We start from the raw sequence: 22,985 nt of genomic DNA, 5'->3' as shown, positions 1-22,985 counted from the left end.
CTGAGCGATCGATCCTTCACTCACCCCGCTGCCACTTGTGCCCCCCTGTCAGAGCGTCACGTACCACTGCCCGGTTCTCTTGTGCTTTCAACCAAATCGCCAACATGTCGGACGCCGCTGCCCCCGCCTCCAAGAAGGCCAAGCCCGCCTACACCTTCAACGTGAACAAGGGTAGGTTTCCCCCGCTCAGCCGCCGCCGCTGCTGCCACTGCCCAACGGCTCAAATCGGCCCTCGCCCCTGTCCTTTTCTTGTTGCTTTCGTCGCTGCAGCACTTGACAAGAAGTACGAGACAATGCCTTTCAGGTTAGAACCTTTGTCTTCGTTATCATATCCAGTTTCGCTGCTTCTTGTGAACTGCGATGCCCTCATGATTGCAAATGCTGTTGTTTGACAATCTTGTCCAGTGAGATCGTCAAGCTGCCCCCTAGCGCCCTGCAAGGTCTCTCAGAGCATGCCAACCCCATGCTGGCCGGTATGTTTCGAGATACCGTGTCATGATCTGCTTTGTTTTTGTTCGTTTGTTTTCATTTGAGTCCCCCCTCAACCTGGTGGCTCACCGTCGTGATACGCCCTGCCAGCCTTTCACATCAAGACAATCGCCGATTTGGCCGAGTGGAAGTTTGCCAAGGTGGCGCACGCCATTGTTGATCTGGCCGATTGTGAAGAGGTAGGGCTTCAATCCTGCCCACCGCACCCTGCAGCGCTTGAGCCAGTGGCATGCCTCTCACCCGTTCCCGCTTCCTGACCTATGCGTGATTCAGGAGGGCAAGCGCGCTGAGAAGAGCGAGAACAACTTTAACAAGGCCTTGGACAAGGACTTTGAGACCAAGTCGCTGAAGGAGCTTGTTCATGCCCCACCCTCTGCGCTCGCGGGTTTGGCCGACTGGACGGACGGCGTCCTTGCCAAGCTTCACATCAAGACCATTCAAGATCTGGCCCGCTGGAAGTACATCAAGTGGGCCCAGGGCTTGGTCACCCTCGCCCACTTTGAGAACGCCGACCATCACTCGTAATTGTGGCCGTCTTCTCTCTCGCCAGTGCGCACCCCTTAAAGCCTGGCGATTTTCTGACTGATCCTCGTCGTCGTGTTCTTTATCAGTTGTTCTGAAACTGAAATCCATCCCATCTTCATCCATCAATCAATGATTCATGTTGATAAAAGCGAAAAGGCCCCTGACCTGGCGCACGCTCAAGCAGCAGGCCTGCGGCAACCCATGTCCTCCTTGAGTCGACAGGGCCGTTCAACACTGAAGACCAAACCTAGAAAATGCGTGTGTGCGAACTCGTCGTCACGACGAGCTGCTGCTGTGATGTCCTTGCAATAATGCCAACTCAAAAGCCTAGCGATCAACGGGTGGAGTTCAACAAGAGTCATACTCGCGGCAAATGCAACCCGAGACCCGGGGAGGGGAGGGGCACGCAACTCAAATGTCTCGCCTGGTCGGGACACATGAAATCTGAACCAAAAAAAATAAGTCCCCCACTTCATTTCGTGTTTGATTTCTTTGTTGGTGGCGTTGGTTCTATTCTTCTTCTTGGTGTTTATTGTGGCAATGGGTTGCCAGTCAGAATTGGCAGCGCAGCGCGCCGCCTACCTGGCGAGCGCGCGCGCCGTGAAGAATGGCGACCTTGCTTTGCATCGGATTCCCAATTTGCCTCCTCACCGTCACCACGAGTGCCAAAGCATCGCGGGGCAACCCCGTGTCCATTTTCCTGCAAATGCCTCACTCTTCGACCCCTTTTCCTTGCACAAATGCTGATCCACCCGACTCGACGGCAAGTCTGGCCATCGTCTTGAGCGCTCATACGCTTTCATTCGCACTGCCTGACCCTCTTGGGTGCAACACTTACACCACAGTCCGACGGCGAATAGTGCCAATTCTCCCTCTCTCCCTCTCTCCCTCTGCCCCCCCGCTAAAAGCGCCGACTTTGGTTTGTCTCCCTCTATGTAGTCCGCCTCCCCCTTCGACCCCTTTCGCGTCCCTCTCTCGTCCCTCTCTTTTGCAAAGGCGTGTGCGTTTTCCTATCACAATGACGACTTCCACCACTACCAATACCGCGACAACTACAACTATCCCGACAAATACTAACACTGGTTCGGTTAGGCGAACTGCAATAACCACCGCCAAAACAGCATATAACTACAAAAGTAGTTCCCCCTTGACCCAAACGTTGGTGACGTTGGCGGATTTTCAATTTTTTTTCTCTCTCTATTTTTCTGCTTGCAGCCTCAATCAGGTATGCGCCGAGGTCATCGGGGCGAGCCGTCCTCCTCGCCTTGCCTTCCCTCGTCCAAAGCGGCCGGGCACCACTGACGAAGCATCTCTGCGAAGATCTCTGCGCTTGCTTGGGATTGGCAACTCTGATCTGCTCGGACAAGAGCCTTTTCTCGCCCCATCCAACCCTCCTTCCTCTTTGCTGTTGAATCACACTGGCGGGCATGTTGATCTCTTGGGACCGTTGCTGAGTGGGGAACACACGCACGCACGCACGCACGCACTGTGTCCCATGCGCTGACCTGCCCAACACCCAACGCGCGCTGCCACTGACACCCTGCACGCGCTTTTGAAACTATTCAAAAATCGTGCCGGCTTCTTGATTTCCAACCTGTCGATGCGATTCACGGCTTTCCCTGGCTCGACACTCTTGCTGACCGAGCTGCACAAGTGTCCACTTTGGTCTGCTCGACGCTCATGGCCGTACTTTAGACGCGTTGATAGACACCTTGCCACAGTCATTGCTGATGCTACGTTGTGCCCTCCAGCGGAGCTTCTCCCTCCATCGGGTGACATCGCGCTCAATGGCGTAAGTCTGCCGGCGGACTGGTCTACCTTTGTGCTTGCAGACTGCGCGAAGCTCTCTGTGCACCACGCTCTTCTCATTCAACAACCACCATGGCTTTCAACACCTCTACTCGCCACCTCGTGGGGCCATAATCGGCGCTTTGCCCTCGCATCTGAACAGCACGTACCGTGACCGCGCTGTGGCCGCTGGCCAAGACTTGCCGGTCGCAGCCGCTGAGGTGTTGGACTATTGGTTTGGCGCAGACAAGTTTTTCCCCCTTGATCAAGCGGCGCTCTCTGACGAGCCTAGTGTAGGTGATGCAATGCGCTGCCCTCTCCTCGGCCGTTCCTTCCGCCCTTGATAGCACGCTGTCGTACGCGTCCACACACTCTCGCGCGCGCGTATCCTTGGTGCCCTCTTCACCTCTTTTTGCCCTGGGTGCGTGGCGACCCCATAGGCCTCAGACATCGAGGCACGCTGTCGTGCTTCTTTCTTTTTTGATGGTACCTCGCAGTTTGGCCGCTGGTTTGCGAGTAACAAGGTGGTCGACGAGGAAGTTCGGTCCCGCTTTGGTCAATGTTTAGAGGCACTTGAGACAGACGATCAGGCCTTGGCTAGCTGGACCGCTTCAGCCAACCCGCGTGGCACCATCGCGGCCGTTCTCGTCGCAGATCAGATGTCGCGCAATGCCTTTCGCGGTACAGCACGCAGCTTTGCCTTTGATCGCCTCGCCGTCGGCTGGATCTCCGACCTGGTCACCAGCGGTGCGTACCGACAGCTTCGTCCCATTGAGTGCCTGATTGGCATGCTGCCGCTCGAACATAGCGAGGACTTGGACAAGCATGCCCTCCACGAGCGCATCATTCGTGAAGTGTGTAGTCAATGTCGCGACGCCCTGGACCAGGGTGCTCCTGAGGCTGAGGCCAGCCTCAAGGCAGCTGAGGGCTTCATCTCGTACCTCAAAGACCACACGGAGGTGCTCCAGCGTTTTGGGCGCTACCCCCATCGCAACCGCGTTTTGGGTCGCGAGAGTACCCCAGAGGAGCTCGAATATCTCAAAGATGGCAAATCCTGGGGGCAATAAAAAAATATCCTGTCCAACCCTGTCTCTGGTATTGCCCCCCTGTTGTTTTGTTGACTCTGACTGTCAGACCCAAGTTTGTCCATCGCGCACTGATGAGACATCTCGAAACAAACCGAAAAAAAAAATTCAGCATTTGATTTGATCGAAACCACGCAGTCGATGGCTTCAGGCTTCTTATCGCCTCGAAAAAAAAAAAAGCGTGGTCGAGGTCGTCGTTTCAACGAGCAAGCCGTCTTTTCAATACCTGCCCCAATGCTGTTGGACAAGGCATCGTTGAGCCAATCATGCCATTTTCAGGTTCTTCAAAGAAAGTCAAACCACAACTCAAAAATTACCAGGAAATTAGGTGAAAATTACCATCAAAATAAGCAAAATATGGGTGCTTCATCAACGTCCGAACAGCGCACCCGCTCCGCTGCCAAAGAGCATGATATTTATCATCTTCACCCTGAACACCGGCGTCAGGTGTAAACACAATGAGTATCGCCAGTACTGAGATTGAGACTTTTAGCCCACTCACACGACGACTCAATTGCTTCAACGCAGGAGTAGGAGGAGGAGCCACCAAAAACAGCACCCGCACCGATCCTACCAAGCAGAAGAGGGAGCCCTCTCTCTCCTGCTCTCTCTCAAACGTGTTTTTGCCCACACTACAAAAAAGGAAATCGCTCGAGAGACAGCTGATCCAAGGGCAAGTCCGGGGTTTCCCCAAGCAAAAGGGCGGTCGTTAGTTCAGCGCAGGCATGCGACCAGCGCCAGCCATCCGCACCATGACCCGTGTGAAGGATTAAATTGGGCAGATGGCCCACACCAAGAATGGGCATACTATCCGAGGTCATCGGGCGACGTCCCATCCACGCTTCAATGTCAGCACCGTCGGCAAAGGCACGCGGGAAGAAGGTCCGAGCGATGCGTTCAAGGTCGTCCAGCTTCTCCTCATCCGGCTCGAGCGCGGTTGTCAGTTCGGCATGAGACGCAAAGCGAATCCGATCGCCAAAGCGGACGGCAATGACGTGCAAGGGTTGGTCGAGCAGCACATACTCGCGTGGGGTACAGTCCAGCTCAGGTCGAGCCGCGCCCGTGATGCTATACCCGCGTACGGGCAAGATGGGCAGCCAGGACCAGCCTGAACTGCGCAAAGGTGCCAACGAGTCTGGTCCACAGGCCAACACCGCATAGTCACAGGGCAAACTGTCCGCAACACCATCCGCGTCCATGAGCTCCACGGCCGCAACGCGGCCATTATCCACGCGCAAGTCAGTTGCATTGGTCGATAGACGAAATTCAACACCCAACTGTGCGGCATGGCGGGCCAGGCCCGCCACATACTCGCGACAGTTTCCCACACGGTCCTTGGTGTGACGAATGGCCCCAATAAATTGAACATGTTCCAAGGAGGGTTCCAAAAGCAAGGTCTCGGCTCGGGTCAGAACCTGATCGCGCTCTGGTACGACATGTTGCAGCTCGCGGGCCATTTGCGCCTCGTCAAAGAAGAGGACAATGGAACCGCACTGTCGGTAATGAAAATCAATGTCGGGATGGGTCTGCGCGATGTGGTCAAGCGTGGTTAGGCTCTTGGCCACCAAGCCGTCGACAAAAGCCCGGCGCTCATTCATGTCAGCAAAACATCGCGCCAGGAAATTGAGTGACCACTTCCAAAATTGAACCGAGCGCACGAGCGCAGCGTCCACGCTGAAGAAGCTAAAAGACGTCAGCATAGCCTGCATCTCTTGCTGGAGGGACCACTGCATCAGGCGCTCTCGCAGGGCAGACAGCCTAGCCTGCACGCGGGCTTCAAGCTCGGCCTCTTTCGCACCCAACGCGGCCAGCTGTGCGTCCACTTCACGTAGCACAGCCTCTAAACTGGATCCGACCTCAAGCCCCGAACCGGTACTTGCAAGGAAGCGCTCCAGGCGATCCAAGATCGGGGGCGCGGGCAGGGCGTTGAGCTCGTCCCCTAGCTGCTCGGGCGAGGTCGTCACATCGGGCGGCGCCGTCTCAGTGTCTGTCGTCGACAGCGCGTTGTAACTAGCCATCCGACCAGCACCCGTCAAGACGGCCCACGAGTGCGCAAGCGCCAAGCGCAAGTTCTCGGGTGAAGCTGTGAGCGTGCGCATGACATAGTTGAGGGTACCCGCGTTGGCATGCGATGTTTCCATGGCCAGTTCTGGTTGGCGTTCCACAAGTGTAACCTGGAGGCCGCGTTGCGCAAGCGCAAAGGCCGTCGTGACACCAATAATCCCGCCGCCCAGCACCACGACTTGGGCTCCAGGTTGGGCAGGCACGAATGCCGCTATGACGGTGGGAGCAGCGGGACTGAGGTTATCTCAACGCATACATACACACTCGCAAGTGCCATAGAGAGCCAAGGCACATCACACAAACTCTCGCACACGCGCGCTCCTCAAACAAAGAAGCAAAGCCACAATACCTCGAGCTTGCTGGAGCCGTTGCCGTAAGCACCATTGGTCAAAGCCCAGAGCCGTGACGACACCCCCACCCACTAGGCCAATGAGCTGGGCTCGCATGTCAAAGGTACACGCAGGGCGCGGTAGCCACGGTCCGTATTTGCAATCGTGCGCGCGTCCTCTGTGAGGGGAGTTGACACTGGCCGTCAACCTTGGCCCCCCGGATCCGCGGTTGTGGCGTTTTTCAAAATCTTGGTGGCGAGTCTCTTGCAGATTATCTGAGTCGTCTCCTTCCTCAGTACACCGGGCTGCGCCACCCAACCTCCTGCCTCTACACAACCACTTCTTTCTCGATCTCACTCACACACACACACACCCCTCTCAAAGACATCAACCCCTCCTCCTCGGCCTCGGGTCGACATCGGCGTTCTTCTTGTTCTTCCGTCTCAGCGCCCAAATCCCTGTCCGCAGTTCGCCAGCGTAACAAAGATCACACTTCCGCACACATCAAAATTCCATCCTCCGTGTGTGTGTGTGTGTGCGAGATCGTGCCTTGACCGCGCCGCTCCGCCTGCTCCTCCACTTTGGCACTGCGGGCTCAGCGGGCACGCCGGTGCAACGGTTGTCTTGGATGCCTGCCTTTTATCTTTTTTTTTTTTTTGGCTTTTTTCATTTTTGTTTGTTTCCAGTTGACAGGCCTGCTCTTGTTTCCTCCGACCTTTGCTCTGTTGGGGTGGGGGAGTGAGCTCGGGCGCTTCAGGTGAATGGGGGCCCCTTCTCGCTTCATTTGTGGCACGGACTATTCCCTCGCCAACCAACTCGAGGCGCTGCACCAGAAAACAGCTTGAAGAGATCAAAAAGCTCTTCTCGCTTAGCATCACACAGCAAACATGGCGCGACGGCTGGTCATTGGGACGACCATGATTGCCTTGGCGGTGGTCCTGACTGTGGGTCCCACGCGTGCCTGGGTATGGGACGAATCCAAGCCCTTTCAGCTTGCCTACGGAGGTATCCTCAACATGTTTGATCACAACGTCAGCAATCAGGACCCTGACATCTTCCTGTACGTGCCGTGCCGTTGGCTCATGGTCTCGGGCTTGTGAGAGGCAGAGTGAGGCTTTGCCCGCCACGATGGGGGCCAGCTCCCTTGCTACAGCTGGCATGTTCTTTGATTGAGCCTCGCCGCGTCTGATCATGGATAGGGCTGTGGACAAGGCATTGAACTTTTTGGCCGAGACCCAAGGTTCTTTCTGTGCCAAGCCTGAGGTGAGTCCCCATTGGTGCACGCGCCTAAACGCCCTCGTGCACCCGTGCGTGAGCTGTGCTGAGCTCACACAAGTTCTATGTGTAGCAAGTTGCACTTCCTCTGCCCACCATTCTTCTATCAAGCCGCCACCTCCTGCAGTATACGCACGATAGTACGCCTCAAACCCTTGCAGCATCGTGTGCCACGCGTCAGACGCCTTGACACCCCGAGTCATGCCGACAACACAATATCTTTCACGCGCGTTTGCTCTCCACCCACCTTCATTTATGTATCCAGCTTCACAGCCAGCGGTTGCAACCGTTCGAGACGCTAGCGGTCGCTTCCAACGCCGCTCTGTCATAATGGTATCGACCACCCTGCAGCTATAGGACACCATGCACCTGCTCAAGCCATGATTATGCTCACGTTGCTCGCTCCCTGGCTCGGTCCGTAATCGACAGGGCATCACCTATTATTTTACCTTGCGATGGGAGTTGCCCGACGCTCCAGCTTACGGCCAAGAAGCACCACATGGTCAGTTTTAGGGCCGCAATCGAAAGTGGCTTTCTTACCTCAACATTTTGACCATTGCATAGCTCACCTGCTGTGCTCTAGGTCGTGTGGCCTACCATCATTTTACTGTCACTCGTGATCGCGGTGAAAAGTACTCGGTGCTCTCGCACACGGCACAGTTTTCACACGTATGTTCTGGCATTCAGAAGCTCACAAGTTTATTGCCTCGGCAGCTGACCACCTTTCTGCTCTTTCACGCAGGAAGAGCTTCCTGACGTCGCCGAGCGATCATCAGTGCTGTGCGACGCCAACAATTGGAGTCTGGTGCGTACATCGCTGCCAACCCATTGCAATTGTTGTCAATCTCGGTCTACCCAACGAGACTGGCTTGACAAGTCGTGTCGATGTGCCCACCCACCTTAGCGCAACGGCGAGAACAGCGGATATACACCATTGGTGGATGGTGACTCAAGGTGTGCAAAGATCTGATCCGGACTTGCCAAAACAGCGCAGCAAAATCTGGTTTCTTGACGTGCCGTCAACTGTGCATCTGAGCAACAAACAACAGCTTGGATCTCATCTTATGTCGCTTGCATGTCACCGTTCCTTGAATTCAGCTTGCTCAACAAGTTGTTGAGCGTGACTTCATGTGTGACCGGCCGCGTTGCAAGTGTTTTTCCTTACCAGGTCTTTCTAAGTTGCTCGAACTTTTCTTCTTCCCATCGTGTTCGGGCGCTGGTGCCGCCTGGTGTCTCTTCACTTGGCCTTGTTATAGACGCAACAATCTGATCTCGGGTTCAGTCGCACGGTCAACGCGTGCCCAAGCTGGCCGAATACTCCAACCATGGTACTGGGCCACCATGCTTGGTATGTTCGACGGGCTGTGATCTTTGTCCTTGACTTGCACTAGCCACTCGAGCTGGCAGCTATCTGGTCTTGATTGCTGTGAACTTACAGTATAATTGGTTGGGAAAGGGGCAGGCCGCAGCAAAAGATTACCAGAGATCTCAAACTTGTGAGCTACAATATCTGGAACGTCAACAAGTTCCAGGATGACCCCTATCTCAAAAGGATGGAGCGCTTAACCTCGGAAATTCACGAAGCCAACCCGGATGTGATTGCTTTTCAAGAAGTAAGTCTTCGAGCACCATTTTCACCTCAAGCGCCTGGCTGCTGTTATTTCTACACCTTTGCCCTCGAGGTCTCACATACCCCGTGCCGTTTAGGTCCGCCACGATGCTGGAAGAGACAGTCAAGCCGAACGCCTAGGCAGTATGTGACCGCCCACATTTGAACCTGCGTTCGGTTCAACACCTTGACAAACCCTTTCTCTTGCATCTTTGCCAATAGTTTTGCTCCCTGGCTTTTATTTTCATTTCCAAGCCGCCATGTCGTATCCTGAAGGCTGGCAGCGGTATGATGGGCTGATTTGCGTTGGTTGAGTGGCTTGCAAGCCCAAGGGCGCGGTTTCAAGTCGTGCTTATTGGCTTGTTGCACCTTCTCTAGAGTGGAAGAGGGGACGGCCGTGTTTTCTCGTTATCCGATCATTTCAACGGTTTGTACTCATAGCTCGCCCTTTTCAGCTTCATGCTGCACGTTTGTTCTGTGTTTCCTTGCTTTCGTGCACGCGACTGGCCAAGCTGATGCGATGCAGCGTATGGGCTTGCTAAGTTTCATCCACTCGTGCCCGTGTTGCGCCGGTCTCATCACTCTTGTTGTCCACGTGCTGAACAGGAGTACATCCTTCTCTCGCGTGAGATTCACCGACCAGATGATGCACATCAACGTGCCGTGCTCCGCGTCACCGTGCTGTCGCCGCAGCTGGGGCCTTTCCACGTTTTCGTCTCCCACTTTGCTCTTGAGTACGTGCACGACATCTGAATGCCAACGACGGGAGGGGCGATTTCTGCTGAATCGCAGGTCTCCCACGGTCCTTTTGTCTTTCCTTTTGTATTAAAATGTGATTTGCAACCTGATGAGATGGTCTCGCTTTCGACTCGCGGTAGCCAACGTGCGCGCCTCCGTGGGGCGGTTGAGACATACGAGTTTATTGACCGACACCATGCCCCCGCCGCTTTCTGCGGCGATCTCAACGCCGAGCCAGACTCACAAACTATCCGGTCAGTTCTTTGCCTGGTTGTCCTGTGCGACAAAACAAGCCCACAGCGACTCATCATGCTGCATTTGATCACGATAGCTACTTGTCGGGTGAAGCGGAAATTGATGGTCACCGTGCCACGTCCCTACGCGACGCATGGCGCATCAAGCACCCGGAGCCCCGGCCAGCAGCAAAGTCAGAATCTGATCGTGAAACCACGCATATCTTCCTCTCAAGTTGCTTTGTGCCTGCGCATAACCGCTCCCTTTTCTCTTGGCCTTTTCGCGTATTGTGTGCTTGGGTAGCTATACGGATGAAGAAAACGATCGGGATTATGGGTTGACGTTTGATCGGTTGAAGGACAAGATGGCCAAGCGTATTGACTTTATCTTCCTGAAACTGCGCAATCAGGGACATCAAGAGGATGACTTTGAGCTGGACTCCATCGAGCTTTTGCCAGAGTGAGTTCTCACGCCGCAAAGTGTTCTGCAGTGGACAGGATTGAGGGAAGAAAGACTTTGCGCGACTCTGGGGGTTTGATGTTCAACTCAAGAAATCGTTGGCGCGGCCAACAAGGTTGGAGAAGCGCAAGCACCGAGGGAGACTATTACTTTGATCGCCACTACTGAAGCGGAGTTATGCGCGATGCTATGCAGTAGTTGCACGCATGCGCACCAAGAAAGGGATGTACGGGAGAGAGGCACCGGGTAGAAAGAAGGGGGAACAGGGCATGGATCACGCCAAAACACATTATTGTACATGAAGAACTCGACACAACAGTGGCGCTACACACTTGACTCATAACCATGTTTTTGGATTGTCATGACCTGGCTCGCAGCTCGCAACCGGAAACACCAGCCTCAGACCACTTGGGCGTACTCGCAGTCTTGCGTCGTAGTCAAAAGTGAATCACCGACCAACACTTAGTCATAGTAAATCCAAATTGAAGCGCTTCACTTTACATTGCATCTGTTGCTTCCAAAGGCGGAGAAAACAACAAGAATAGACATTGTGGGAATGATCATTGGGATCCAACTTGATGGCTGATCTTGTCCCACTTTGGCTGTTCTGGTCTTGGTCGGTTTTGTTATGACGATGGCTCACGGTCCGCCGCTGCCACCACTGCCATCATCGTCATCATCAGAAGGGGGCGCAAGCAACATGTTGTTGACGACGAGAGCTTCTGGCACGTTGATGAAAGTGGCCCCATTCAGACTGACAAGGTTCATGTAGACATCGGTCCAAAACCCTGTTGTTGCCATCTCTGACGCGGCACCGCTTTGAAAGACGCTGGGAATGTAGACATAAGTCACAAGTTGAACACTGCCACAGGTGATGTTTGATAGAATGACATCTGTAGACGGCACACCATAGGCACTCAGGGCCATGGCCATTGCCGTCCGCAGAGCCGACCGCGCAGCAGGGTCAAAGCGGCTGCAGTTCAAATACTGGAACAATAGTGTGCTGGAGATGAGACTGTAGTCCTCGCGGCTGGGTGGCGTATAAGAGCTCAGGCAGTACTCATTCACAAAGAAGCTCGATGCGTCGACCACCGGCGGAGTAGTAGCGTTGGTGTATACGGTGACACGTGCCACGTTGGAACTGCTCATCAGGCGGGGTGTGCCAAACACAAGGCTCGGGTAGGATGTGTTGAGATACGCGCTCAGCTGTGTCGTCAGCTGGCGCAATTGCGACTCGGTCAAATCTTCGCGCACAAAGCAGCCCATAGTCAATGTAGCTCCATAGCAAACATCAGTACCTGGACAGACGAGGGTGGGTCATCAGTTTGTTAGAAAGGGCAAGCGTGGTGCATTGTTGGAACGAGGTGAAAGCAAGCGGGCAAGGAAGATGAGTGTCGGATGTGCAAAGCACTCAATGGAGACATACTTAGGGCCATTTCAGCTTCGAGAGCACACAAACGCTGGTCGTGCTGTTGCAGCAGATCTTCGTGATCCTCGAGCAGAGCTCGGGTTTGCGCAACGAATTCGGGCAAGTAGATGCTGTTGATTAGGCCCAAGGTGTCAAGTGCACCCTCCACATAGACGTTGTTATCGACCGCAAGGTCTTCAAGCACTTGCAACGAACCGTTGATTACGGCATCTTGCAATGTTGTGCTGTTCGCCGTAAAAGTCTTGCTGCCCGTGACGGTTTGGTCTGTGTCTAGCGTTACGAAGCGTGCCTCCAGTTCTGCAATATCGATGTTCGCAGTTTGCTGCTGCGCTTGGGTTGCGCGGCATTGCAAGCCGCCATAGGTGGTCAAGGAAGTACCAATGACACTCATTGACACTCCGCTACCGACTGTCGCTGTGTCACTCATGGCGTTGGTGGAGGAGCGTCGGTTAATGGTCATCCACAACAGTTCATTGGCGTGCTCTGTGATGGCGATGCGACTGGCGTAGGCATAGTTGACTGGGGTTGGTAGCCTAACAGCATCAAAGCAGCCGAGGGCGGCTTCATGTGGGTAGCCGTTTGTGGCTTGTATTGCCGCCCGTGCTGCTTCATCTGAGCACACGCCATCAGCACTCATGGCGCGGCGCGAGTTCCACTGATAGATAATCTCCTTCGCGGTGGGCACAGATGTGGTCGAGGACTGAACAAGACCATCATTGGCAAACTGCAACCACAATTGGCCGCCTTGGCCGCAAATCTCATGTACCGCGGCAGAGCGGGCATTATACGTGGGTAAGTCTTGAAGAAATACAAATGGGTTGTCTCGCGATGCGTGCAAGGCAGCATAGTCGGCCAGGCTGTACTGCTGCGCGCTGATGCGCGCAGGTGAGGCACGCACATAGGCGTATCGATTGGTGGCTGAGCTGGCTGCGCGAGTGCGTAATGAGGCGGGGGGCATGCGGTTGTAGTAGTCTTGCTCGTAGACAAAAAAGGCGCCATCCGTCACCTTCTCATAATTCTTGCAGCCTGACAAGGGGTTGTAGTGGTTGAACCAGGCTTCATAGGCCTCAAAGTGGTTCTCATTGAGGGAGTAGGGGCACCAGCGCGTGTCGGTGCTGGGCAGAGCAATACCATCACCGGAAAGAATGTCCGCAGGGGGCTGGAATGCGCCACCGCTGATATCGAGGCGAGACGCATCATAGAGCGTATACTCGTCACACATACGGTTGACATGTAGGCTGGAGGTGAAACCGCGCGTACCAACAATGGAGCGCGGGAAGAGCTCGGGCAAGACCAGGAACAACTGATCTTGGCCGTACAGACTCTGCTTGACAAAGTGAGTCACATCAAAGCCTGCAGCGACACCCGTGAGAACGCTGTTGAGCTCGAATTGCCGACGGACAGGCAGCTGGGCATGCTGAGCGCAGGCTGAGTAGCGTGAAAAGAGAGCAGGGAGAGAAAAGACTTGCGGTGTGGCACCGCGAGTGCTAAAGGTTACGACCATAACTAGTTCGTGATTTATGCGGCCATTGGCGTAGTAAACGGTCTCGTTGCGATCATCCTGATCGGTGATCGGGATGGTCAGATCGTTCTCATTCCTGTAGTAGAGGTCAATCTCGGCTGTGGGCACGACAATGTCAATAGCCGATGGGGTAGCAGCACGGAGCTGTGGAGAGTATTCAAAAGTTCCACCACCCAGACTTGCGTTAAAAGGCAGCAAATCGGGAAAATCAAATGTCTGACGATCACCGGGAAGGGTTGCCGCCGCGCGGATAACGTCTGCCTCCTGCTGGCAAGGCGAGACACCATTTGCAGCACTACGGGGGTCATCAACCAACTGACAGGCGGCAGGAACCAGGTCGCTGTCAAGCTTGTAAAAGCGGACACGCGCCACCGTATAGTTGTGCGCGGTCAAACGCTGATTGTAAGCGTAACAATCCTCGCCCGCGGCAATAAAAGAACCGCAGGTGCCCTGGGCAACGTCCTCATCTGGTTGGCATTGAGTAAAGAAGTGGTGCAAGGCGGTGACCTTGCAGGTGCTGTTGGCACGGCCGGTGAGGCTGAAGAGCTGTGCACTGGCGTCCCATTGGTAAACCGCAAGGCCCGAGAGCGGATGAGCACTGTGCAATGCACCTGAGAGTGGGTTGGTGTCGCAAGAGGACTCAGCATTACCCACAACCAGTACTGGCTGGCTCATGTCGTTGCCTGCGGACACATTCCCTGGGTTGGCATCAAAGACTTCAAGGGCGCGTACAGACAGTGATGGAAGCCGCTGCACTTCTTCAAGCCCGGTGGTGGCAATGCGATACACGATGGTATCCGTAAACATGTGACGAAAGGTGGAAGTCAAACAAGCAAAAATCATAGGAATCTGTTCCAGCGTCGACAAGTGGCCACACTTGTACTCGGCGCCCATATTTTGATAAAAGGAGGGGCACTCGGCGGCACTCATGTACGACTCGTGAAAGCTGACCACCAAGTAGTCATTGCCCTCAATGGAAAAAGTGACAGCATCCGAGGCACCGTAGAACTTGGTGCCAAACGCAGCTTCCCTGAAAACAAGGAGAAAAAAAATAAAAACAACATCAACGAAATAAAGAGCCACAGCGATGATGATCGATATGGGAAGGGGGAAGGGCGCCGGGCGCGGCTTGGCAACTCACTCTCGAAGACTGGCAAGCAAAGTTGTGCCACCATCCAACAAATTTTGAATTTGGGCGACAGACAGGTCCGTATCTTGTTGGCTGGCGGTCAGCTCGGTGACAGAAGATTGGATGCCCTGTGACGCACAGTGTTGAGTGAGGCTTTGAAAACCATGTGTTCGTGTTCCCTTGCACCTCGCCTTGCCCTCCTTCCCTCCTCTGTCCATGAATGCGGCTGCCCTGTGAATCCTCTCTCCACAGAATGTTTTGACAGACGGTCGCTCCAAGCTTATGAACATGACCCACCTGGGTGGAAGTGGCAGAAACGAGGAACATATTTTCCGGGGACGAGCAGATGCTGTAGTCTGTGCTGGGGCAGGTTCCGATCAGTTCAGTTTCTATCACTTCGTGGTTGGCGACGGAGAGATAAGTCACATTATCTCCAATGCCTGTGAGAATGCCATAGTCAGCCAAGACAAGAGCCCGTGTGCTCACAGGGCGGGCAGGGGCACCAAGACGCGTGACCGTTGAGCCACTGGTGACGATACCACGCGGGTGAAAGGAGCCAAACTCAGCCTCGGATACCGAGTCAAAGTTGTCAGTCAGGACATTGTAGGAGTAGGCAGTCACGGTGCCAGAGGCATAGTCGGTGCAGTTGTCAATGTCCAGCGGATGGCGGGAAAAAGGGCAGCCATGGTTGCTGACAGTGACAAACGTCTGGTTGTCAATGACAAAGCTCTCGGCAGAAAGGGCATAGGAGGTCTGAATGACCTGATGACGGCCAAATTGAGCACCGTTCCACTTGTAGACGTATGAAGGCTGAGTATTCCAAGTCGAATCCAGGTGGCAAGAAATCCACAGGAAGAGAGTGTGTTGACCGGGGGAATCAACAATGAAACTGTGAGCATGAACTGGGCCGCGGAGCGGAATCTGCTGAATCAGCTGAAAAGAGCCAATGGCAGCGGCGATGCCCGGATTGTATCGATAGATATCGACGTTCTGATTGAAATTGTAGCAAGCCATCATGTCCGTCCAGCTGGAAGCAGGCATGGCGCACGTAGTCGAGACAGAATTGACGATGGCCAGATAGTCGATGCCGTTGAAGGTAAAATGGTGAGCATGGGTAGCGCCAGAGGTAGCAAAGACCTGTTGGATCGGGGGAACGCCGCCGTTGGTGGCGTAGACATCGCCGGCCTCGAAGTATCCAAGCGGAGTGGCTTTGCCGGTGGAGTCGGACGTGGCATCGTTGTACACGGCCAAAAAGGACGGCACGTCAAATGTTTCGTTTACCAGCACCCCGTTATCAAAAATGCGTTGCGCATAGTTGGTCTGTAGTGCAAAGAGGTGGCCATCGATCGTAAAGGCCGTGGCATGCTGGCTCTGATAGGTTTCCCAGAGGCAGTCATGGTAGATTTCGTAGCCAGCGGTCGAGTCGTAGCGCCACAGCTGTGCGCATTGTTTGCCTGGTTCTGCAGAAGCGTTGGACACATCCTCACGGCCCTGAATCACCAAGAATAAATCCTCATTGTCAACTTGAATGTGTGAAATGGAGGTGACACCGTGACCTCGGATAGGGCGAAAGCTGCTGGCTACTTCTGCAGGGTTGGTGCTGCTCCATGGACCAGATGCACCGGGGCCTTCTTCCAGGAATCGCTGGAAGACTGTATCCCAAGAGTAAACAATCTGTGGGACGCTGTTGTGTGTCAGTGCGGTGCAGTTGGTTGTGGTGCAACGGGCGTCTGCTAGGACCAAAAGACAGCTTTGTCGCACGATGACATCACCAAGCAAGCTTGTGCTGGTTCCAGCGTTGGCATTGGTCACATTGAATAGCTCAATGCTGCGTGCGCTGGTGGTTGGGATAAAGTTGGGGTTGGAGCGGGCAGCCGTGTCAAATAGAAGGTTGCCATCGCGGTCAGCATTGATGTAAAGTGGGGTGCCTGTAAACTCCTCCACATTGACATGATCTAGAATGGAACAACGGCCCATGAGGACAGCGGCATCCCAGCCAAAGCGAGCAAGGATAATGCTTCAGTGGGCATCCACATGGCCGAGAACTACTGACCGTTAATGATGCGGCGCTGACGCTGGTAGACGGCCGTCGAGTGTGCTTGGTGCACTAGGCTCAAGCAGAGCTGTGCGAGCAGAGCAACACGTAATATCATGTTGCTTTTAGTGAGATTCAAGTCAACGGACATGAAGACGGCCGGTCTGCACGGCACCGGGGGTCTTGAAAGAAAGGTGTGATGCTAATCAAAGGGCGGATAGCCGGCGGCTGTACACCGCGTTGAAAGATGGGCGATGTGCTTGGCTCAGGTACCAAATTATCTTGGGAGTGAGCAAGTCGTGGTATGAGACGTTTAGCTCGGGGTCGCCATGCTGCACCTCCCGCTGCTTGTGTTGAACTTTGACACCCAGTCGGCCACTGTAGTGGCTGCGTTCTGTCTTTGAGAAGAAAAGCCGTGCGTTTCCGCTGTGGTTGGCCGATATCAGATGCACGACCGGATCACCCGAGGCGGCGGACTAAAGATTGGCTGAGGTCGGGATTTACGTGAGGAAGATCGAGTAGCCTTGCTCACGAGCACGAGTAGAGGCTGCGCTGGCGTCGATGAGTCGGACGACTTTAGGCGCCGCCCTTGCAGGAAGGCTGTCTGTCCACGCCGATCGATCGCAAAAGGCGCTGTGGCTCAATGCTTCGATAACAGAACGCGGGCTGTTCGAGTGCGCAAGTGGCATTCGCGGCGGATCGAGTTGGGATTGTCAAGCAATACCACAAGAAAGCAAAAGACTTGTGGGGCCGCCCTCCTTGTGTATGCGTTTGGTCCGCGCGCTCTCAAGCTACCACCGGTGAGTGCCCTTTGTTAAGGATTTTGGGCGTGTGTGTGTGTGTATGTGTGTGTGGACGACTCGTGGGGAAGAACAAAGAAGCGCGACCACTGTGTAGCAGAGAATGATGACAATGTCATTGTATTCAGCCTTTGGCGCTGGGGGTGTGAAAATATTGTTATGTGGGCACACGAATTTCGGACTTTAAGCAGCTACATTTTGACCCCAGTCGTTTGAAACAATGGTAGCTCAACGTTTTGTTCTTTTGTTCTTTTTGACGATGTGCTGACAATTCGGTCACAGGCATTTTGGCTGACATGTCGTTGAGCGTTGTTGCGCGGAAGATCGATTAACACAAAAGTCGTGCCGTAGCACTTCGTCGATTAGAACTGGGGGTCGCATATAAAGGTAGGTGCCAAGTGAAATTAGTAGGTCAAGAAGGTGCTTTAGACAACGTGGTCCTGAGCCAAGGCAGCCGGAGCTCGTCGTGGCGACGGAGACAGCCTGCATGTTACGCCAGCATACGATCAGGGTTGCTGAGCGCGGCCGTGGCTGGCTAAAGCATCGAGCATGACTCACCATCGATAGGAAAGGGGGCCACCAAACATGTCTTCGACGTGCTGCCACCCAGCGCGCCAGCTTGATGAGCTTGCTTTGCTCTTGCCCTGCAAGCGATCAATCTTGGTGGTTCGGTTCATGATGGCGAAGAGCTATTGGCATGGCACAAAGAATCAATCAGTGTGCATGGTATAGCGTAAGACGAGAGAAGGGGCGGGAGGCAATGACCACGAGCTATGGCACTCAAGGGTCATAAAGAGCCGACTCATGCTGTGTCGAAAGAACAGCAATGCAAATGCAGGCCTACTTGGTCGCAGGTCATGATGAGGGTGAAGAGGCCAAAGACGAAGCCCTCCATTCCCAGCCCAATCAGAGTGAGGGTGGCTGTGAACGCCTGATTGTCCAGCAGCTCTAAACAAGCGCCATGGCGTGAGCCAAACATGGCCAAGGAAATGCCTTTCCACCTTTGGTCAGTCTCCGAGGGTTACACCTCAGTGATCGGCACCAGAACAGCACTCACCATGCCAGCCACCCTTGGTGAACCACACGCTATGTACCAGCAACAAGACCATCAGGGTGGACGAGATGAAGATATAAAACTAGTGAGGCAAGTGGTAGCCAATTGTTGACAATGGCGAGCAACACCAATCTCATGAGAAGTAAGTTGTAGGTGATCGCGAGGGCTGAGCAACGCCCTAGGTTAGGGTGCGAGCAGGACGAGCATACCGTGAACTGGATAAATGTGCGCTGGTTGTTGTGGCCCACGCAATTGTTCACCCTAAGCATGGCAGAGCAGGTTGTCAGTGTGTGGACTGATCGACACAGGCGAGGCAATGCGAGCGATAGGGAGGACGCGGGCTTCGAAGCCTGACCAGGGGCAATGGTGGCTGATTGTGGCGGTAACCATGATCACGAGAGAAGGACGCGAGCAAAAAGGAAAGTGTAAGAGCATGCGCTTGCGTTAGCGCACAGCTAAGGCACACCTCTGTACGCATGTGCGCACGCCTGCAGGTTGCGGTGCCGATCAGTGCAACATACTCCATATTGATGACTACAACATGCCGTCCCAGGGGGTGTGCGCGTTAGGCTGACAGCGATACGAGCATCGAGGTGGACGGACGAAAAAGGCAGAGAGCAAGTTGCCTACCACAGCGGCCACAGATCGAGCAGTGATGGGCCCGCTCAGGCTTATCTATCCAAGTAGCAAATGCCGTGCGATCCAGAAAAAAAAAAAAAGGTCACGCACAATAGCAGCCAAGACCTTGTCTTGGATCACAGCAGCTGTAACAGGAGTCTCAAAGCAGCAAAAAAAAAAAAAAAAAAAGGAAGAAAAACAGCGGCTGGAGCTCACAGCAGTTGCAGCGTCGACAGGTGGTCACCCATTGACCCTCCACGAGCTGGGGATTTCGTCGGTCATAGTACTCGAGGGCAGGCTCGTGTAAACGCTTTGGTACGGCTGTTCCAATCAAGGCAGAGAAGGGCAGAAAGGTCGTGTGCATGAGAATGTTGCCACGCTAGCAAACAGGCCAAGACAGAGGCGAGCTAAAGCGGCAGCACACCGACCCTTGCATCAACAGCGCTTGACTTCCTCTTACCGCCGGGATCAGTGAACATGGTCTGGGAGTGGGCCCAACCGGCCATGGCGGTGCCTGCGCATACAGCCAGCCAGAGAAGGGCACTCACGGGGTTTTGAAAATCGACGACATGCAAGGAGCCAACAACTCCCAGAAGCATCAATACGTAAACCATCAGAGCACCAAACAGGCCGCAGGGATCGAGGACGAGCCATAGCCGTCGACGCGGCTCGTCGGGACTGGCCATGTCGCAGATCTGGTGATGGCGGTGGCCAGCTTGGCCCGCCACTACAAACGGGCCACCAGCAGACCCCACCCCGGTCCTCCGTTCAAACAGAGAGGATCAATCAGCCAACAGTAAAGCGGGCCCCAGCTTCTTCATCTGCTCCTCTGCGCCTCCTCCTCCGTCGCCGTCGCCGCCGTCACCCAAAAATTCAAAGTGACAACAAGTTGTGATTTAAGAAGAACAGTCATTCGTGAGCGAAAGTATGACAATTTTTACGCTTCCGCTGAGCGCGCAAAGTTGACCCGCGTGTGGTTTTCAACTCGTTCCTCCCTTTGCCATCCGCGACCAGGATCACCTAATCAGCTCAACAGCTTCGTTTCAGGGCCAAGTTTTGACACACCAGCGCGATGAAGGCCCGACCATGGAGCACCAGCGAGAAGGAGTTTGTGTTGAACGCGTTGGATTCGGCCGACGTGCGTTTTCTGGTCATCGAGCCTGGTGTGAGTGCTTTGCGTCATCGCCTCTCACACGGACTGGTGATAGGAGGATGAGCCGGCTCGGCTGGACGGGCGCCATCGCCACGAGCATCGGGAATGCAAGTTTACTTTTCATCAAACTCCTGGTTTCGTAGAGCTGGCTCTCGGCAAAACTAGGTATGCGCCACATTCAATCCTGTCAATTTTCTTTCGAGAGGTGCTCGTGCATGCCTCAGCTCACCTGCTCCTCGTTGATGGGTGTCTCTGTCCTTGCAATTTTTTTCCGTTTGGACTGTTGACCTGATGTCTCGCTAAACTGGGGTAGGGTGATGGCACAACTCACTTGCGAGGTCGTGGCCCCACACCCCGACTATGACTCGGAAGGCTTTTTCCGCTTTAACGTTTCCATTGCAGCTGGGGCTGGCATCGCCTATGCGGCTCAGCGGTATGTTGGATTCCAGGAAGCAGCGAGCGCTTGGGTCACCAGGGGCACTGGTGTGGGGTCATCTCGGCGTGATTGGGTTCTTAGGTCCTCGTCAGAAGAAATTGTGGAGCTTACGCGACTCCTAGAGCGTGCATTCAAGGAGGCTCGAGCCATTGATAGCGAGAGCCTGTGCATTGTCAAGGGTGAAAAGGTGAGGGTCGACCTTCGTCCCCATGTCCCATGTCGCCGATGGAACTGGAGTCGAGGTTTGGGCTCTGCTGGCATGGGGCAATGGAAAGTGCTCATATCAGGCGCTAATTGACTAGGTTTGGGAGGTGCGCGTTGACGTGACCGTTTTGGAGAACGGCGGCAATATGGCCGATGGTGTGTGCCTGGCGGCCTTGGCGGGCATCTTGACCTTTCGACGACCTTATGTCTCTTTGACTGGCGGCCAAGTCAAAATTGTATGTCGCGAACATCTCGGGTCTATACGCTTTAGAGTGAGCGTGCACATCGCATCTCATGTGATATGAAATTGGTGGGGTTAGCATTCGCTTGAGGAGCACGAGCCTGTCTCGCTCTCGGTGCATCACCGCCCCATTGCTGTGACCATCGCCTCGATCGCTGGCGGGTATGTGCGCGCGTGCCTGGAGTGGATACTGAACCTCTAGCCGAGGCATTTGGTGATTTGGGCATTGATGCCCTCCCCTCCCAATCACGCACACATCTGGCCTGCACTGGTCATTGGGACAAGAACAACATGTTTGTTTGATTGTTTGCACATAACTTCGGGGGTTATAGACGCCATTTGCTGGTGGATCCGACCTCATTGGAGGAGGCTGTGGCCGAGGGCTGTATCACTGGTACGTCTCACTCGAGGATATCGGTCAGGCGGCATGCCTGCAGGCACCTTGTCTCGGACTGTGAGCTTTCTGGTTCACACCCGTGTTTCGTCATAGTGTGTTTGAACGGGCACGGTGAAATTTGCTCCATCAACAGCGGTGGCGGCACTCCGCTCTCGCCCGAGCAGGTGCGTAGCTGGAACAGGTGTCTTTGCCGGTGTGTGCGTGATCTGTGCTCACTTGCTTCCTCTGGGTGTAGATGAAAGAGCTGTTGCAGCTGGCTAAGCGCAAGCACGCGGTCTTTAACCACACGCTTGAGCAGGCCATGCGCGATGCCGGCCACGTCTTTGGTGTGTCAACCATGAGCTTTGTGCCCCCTCCCGCTCGGTCGTTGATTTTACTACTTGATTCTTGCTCATCTCGCATTTGTGGCGATCTTTGTTTGGGGCTCCTGGCAGAGGTTGACTCGATTCTGCAAGCAAAGCAAGATGGAGTGCAGGGATCAGCCGCAGACTACATGGACACCGCAGCCGATGATGTTCCGCACACGGGCGGGCCTCGCTCCGCGCGAGTTGAGGAGCCAGGGGCGGCGCTTTTGGCTTGATGCGGGGCTACCATGCGAGGGCTTCAACTTGTGATGTGTGAGTTTTACTCTTGTTGTGTTGTGAGGGCGGTGCGTGTGCCATGTCTGTGGGGGTATGGTTCCATGAATACAAACCTGCCGAGTGATTGAAGCGAGCGAGGAGGGGGTTTCAAGTGAAGACTCGCCGTGCGAGGTAGAACTGACAACCTAAGCTAGCGAAATTCAACTTTCGGGGGTACATTTAAGTTTGCATCCACTTTAAAATGATGACATCTATATTTAGATAAAGACAAAGTTGTATTGTTTTGGACCCGTTAATATCCTTCAGGCAATAGCCCCTGTCTGTCCGCAACCCAGCCTGACGAAGTGTGATGTTGACACAGATTGGGTTCAAAGTGCATGACGGTTGTTGTTGTTGGGGGGGGCATGACCGTTGAGGTTGAAGAAGAAGTGTGCTTGCGTGTGTGCGTGTGTAACGGCGACGCCGTTGAAGTTGCAGTAAGCGTTTGGTCATGAGGATCGTCCAGTAGCCCCAACCCACCCCCCATCACAGTAACCGTCAAGCCGTTATCTCCTCGTTAAACAAGTCGTTGAACAACGTAACGTCCAACATCTACAAACGGCAGCGCCCCCCCGCCCCCCCTCCCCTTACGCGACCCCGGTTGCCTACAACCTGGTGCCTGGTGCTTGTGCCTGCCCTGAAGAGCGATCCTCCCCGTCCCTCCCCCCCTTTCTCGAACAATCTCGTAAGTTACCCACACACCAAGTCAGCCTTTAGTTCGGCTCTGCCCCCCCCCCACCGTCTACCATTAG

General features: G+C 54.5%; 6 protein-coding genes across 6 annotated transcripts in view; 4 read left to right on the top strand and 2 right to left on the bottom strand.

Moving 5' to 3' along the window:
- Positions 1–1,130, top strand: part of MONBRDRAFT_31216 (uncharacterized protein) — a gene marked incomplete at its 5' end in the record, with an annotated part of 1,985 nt that extends 855 nt beyond the window's left edge. The window contains 5 exons of the mRNA XM_001743327.1: positions 53–171; positions 271–304; positions 406–473; positions 580–668; positions 763–1,130. Coding sequence (XP_001743379.1) covers positions 53–171; positions 271–304; positions 406–473; positions 580–668; positions 763–1,014 — 562 coding nt within the window. The 3' untranslated portion in view covers positions 1,015–1,130. The remainder of the gene's footprint in view (positions 1–52; positions 172–270; positions 305–405; positions 474–579; positions 669–762) is intronic.
- A 1,483-nt stretch (positions 1,131–2,613) lies between these two features.
- On the top strand, positions 2,614–4,010 carry MONBRDRAFT_35888 (uncharacterized protein). Its single transcript, XM_001743326.1, has 3 exons — positions 2,614–2,806; positions 2,966–3,095; positions 3,243–4,010. Exons 1-3 carry the CDS (start codon positions 2,745–2,747, stop codon positions 3,867–3,869), a joined length of 819 nt encoding a protein of 272 aa, XP_001743378.1. The 5' UTR covers positions 2,614–2,744; the 3' UTR covers positions 3,870–4,010.
- A 509-nt stretch (positions 4,011–4,519) lies between these two features.
- MONBRDRAFT_22908 (uncharacterized protein) lies at positions 4,520–5,905 on the bottom strand (the record flags this gene model as incomplete). Its single annotated transcript, XM_001743003.1, has 1 exon — positions 4,520–5,905. One exon carries the CDS (start codon positions 5,903–5,905, stop codon positions 4,520–4,522), a length of 1,386 nt encoding a protein of 461 aa, XP_001743055.1.
- Positions 5,906–7,167: 1,262 nt separating this feature from the next.
- Positions 7,168–10,599, top strand: MONBRDRAFT_22907 (uncharacterized protein; the record flags this gene model as incomplete). The annotated part of the gene is made up of 10 exons (XM_001743325.1): positions 7,168–7,340; positions 7,480–7,543; positions 7,985–8,057; positions 8,139–8,224; positions 8,298–8,360; positions 8,812–8,903; positions 9,018–9,168; positions 9,771–9,898; positions 10,043–10,156; positions 10,440–10,599. 10 exons carry the CDS (start codon positions 7,168–7,170, stop codon positions 10,597–10,599), a joined length of 1,104 nt encoding a protein of 367 aa, XP_001743377.1.
- A 635-nt stretch (positions 10,600–11,234) lies between these two features.
- Positions 11,235–18,619, bottom strand: MONBRDRAFT_22906 (uncharacterized protein; the record flags this gene model as incomplete). Its single annotated transcript, XM_001743002.1, has 9 exons — positions 11,235–11,893; positions 12,022–14,576; positions 14,688–14,803; positions 14,973–16,630; positions 16,729–16,798; positions 16,947–17,136; positions 18,069–18,199; positions 18,355–18,458; positions 18,568–18,619. 9 exons carry the CDS (start codon positions 18,617–18,619, stop codon positions 11,235–11,237), a joined length of 5,535 nt encoding a protein of 1,844 aa, XP_001743054.1.
- Positions 18,620–20,254: 1,635 nt separating this feature from the next.
- MONBRDRAFT_31214 (uncharacterized protein) lies at positions 20,255–22,411 on the top strand (the record flags this gene model as incomplete). The annotated part of the gene is made up of 10 exons (XM_001743324.1): positions 20,255–20,320; positions 20,391–20,500; positions 20,649–20,768; positions 20,853–20,958; positions 21,074–21,211; positions 21,296–21,378; positions 21,549–21,610; positions 21,707–21,777; positions 21,849–21,939; positions 22,048–22,411. 10 exons carry the CDS (start codon positions 20,255–20,257, stop codon positions 22,191–22,193), a joined length of 993 nt encoding a protein of 330 aa, XP_001743376.1. The 3' UTR covers positions 22,194–22,411.
- Positions 22,412–22,985: the final 574 nt, after the last annotated feature.

This window comes from Monosiga brevicollis, genomic scaffold (assembly GCF_000002865.3).
Source record: "Monosiga brevicollis MX1 MONBRscaffold_3 genomic scaffold, whole genome shotgun sequence".
Classification (NCBI taxonomy): Eukaryota; class Choanoflagellata; order Craspedida; family Salpingoecidae; genus Monosiga; species Monosiga brevicollis.
Note: the sequence above shows the minus strand (reverse complement) of the source record. Positions and strands in the feature narration are given on the sequence as shown.

Coding starts and splice junctions, on each gene's coding strand:
- MONBRDRAFT_35888 (XM_001743326.1), top strand. CDS start 2,745: ATGCTACGTTGTGCCCTCCAGCGGAGCTTCTCCCTCCATCGGGTGACA. Junction 2,807..2,965: donor GTGACATCGCGCTCAATGGC/GTAAGTCTGCCG, acceptor GCATCTGAACAG/CACGTACCGTGACCGCGCTG. Junction 3,096..3,242: donor CGCTCTCTGACGAGCCTAGT/GTAGGTGATGCA, acceptor GCGACCCCATAG/GCCTCAGACATCGAGGCACG.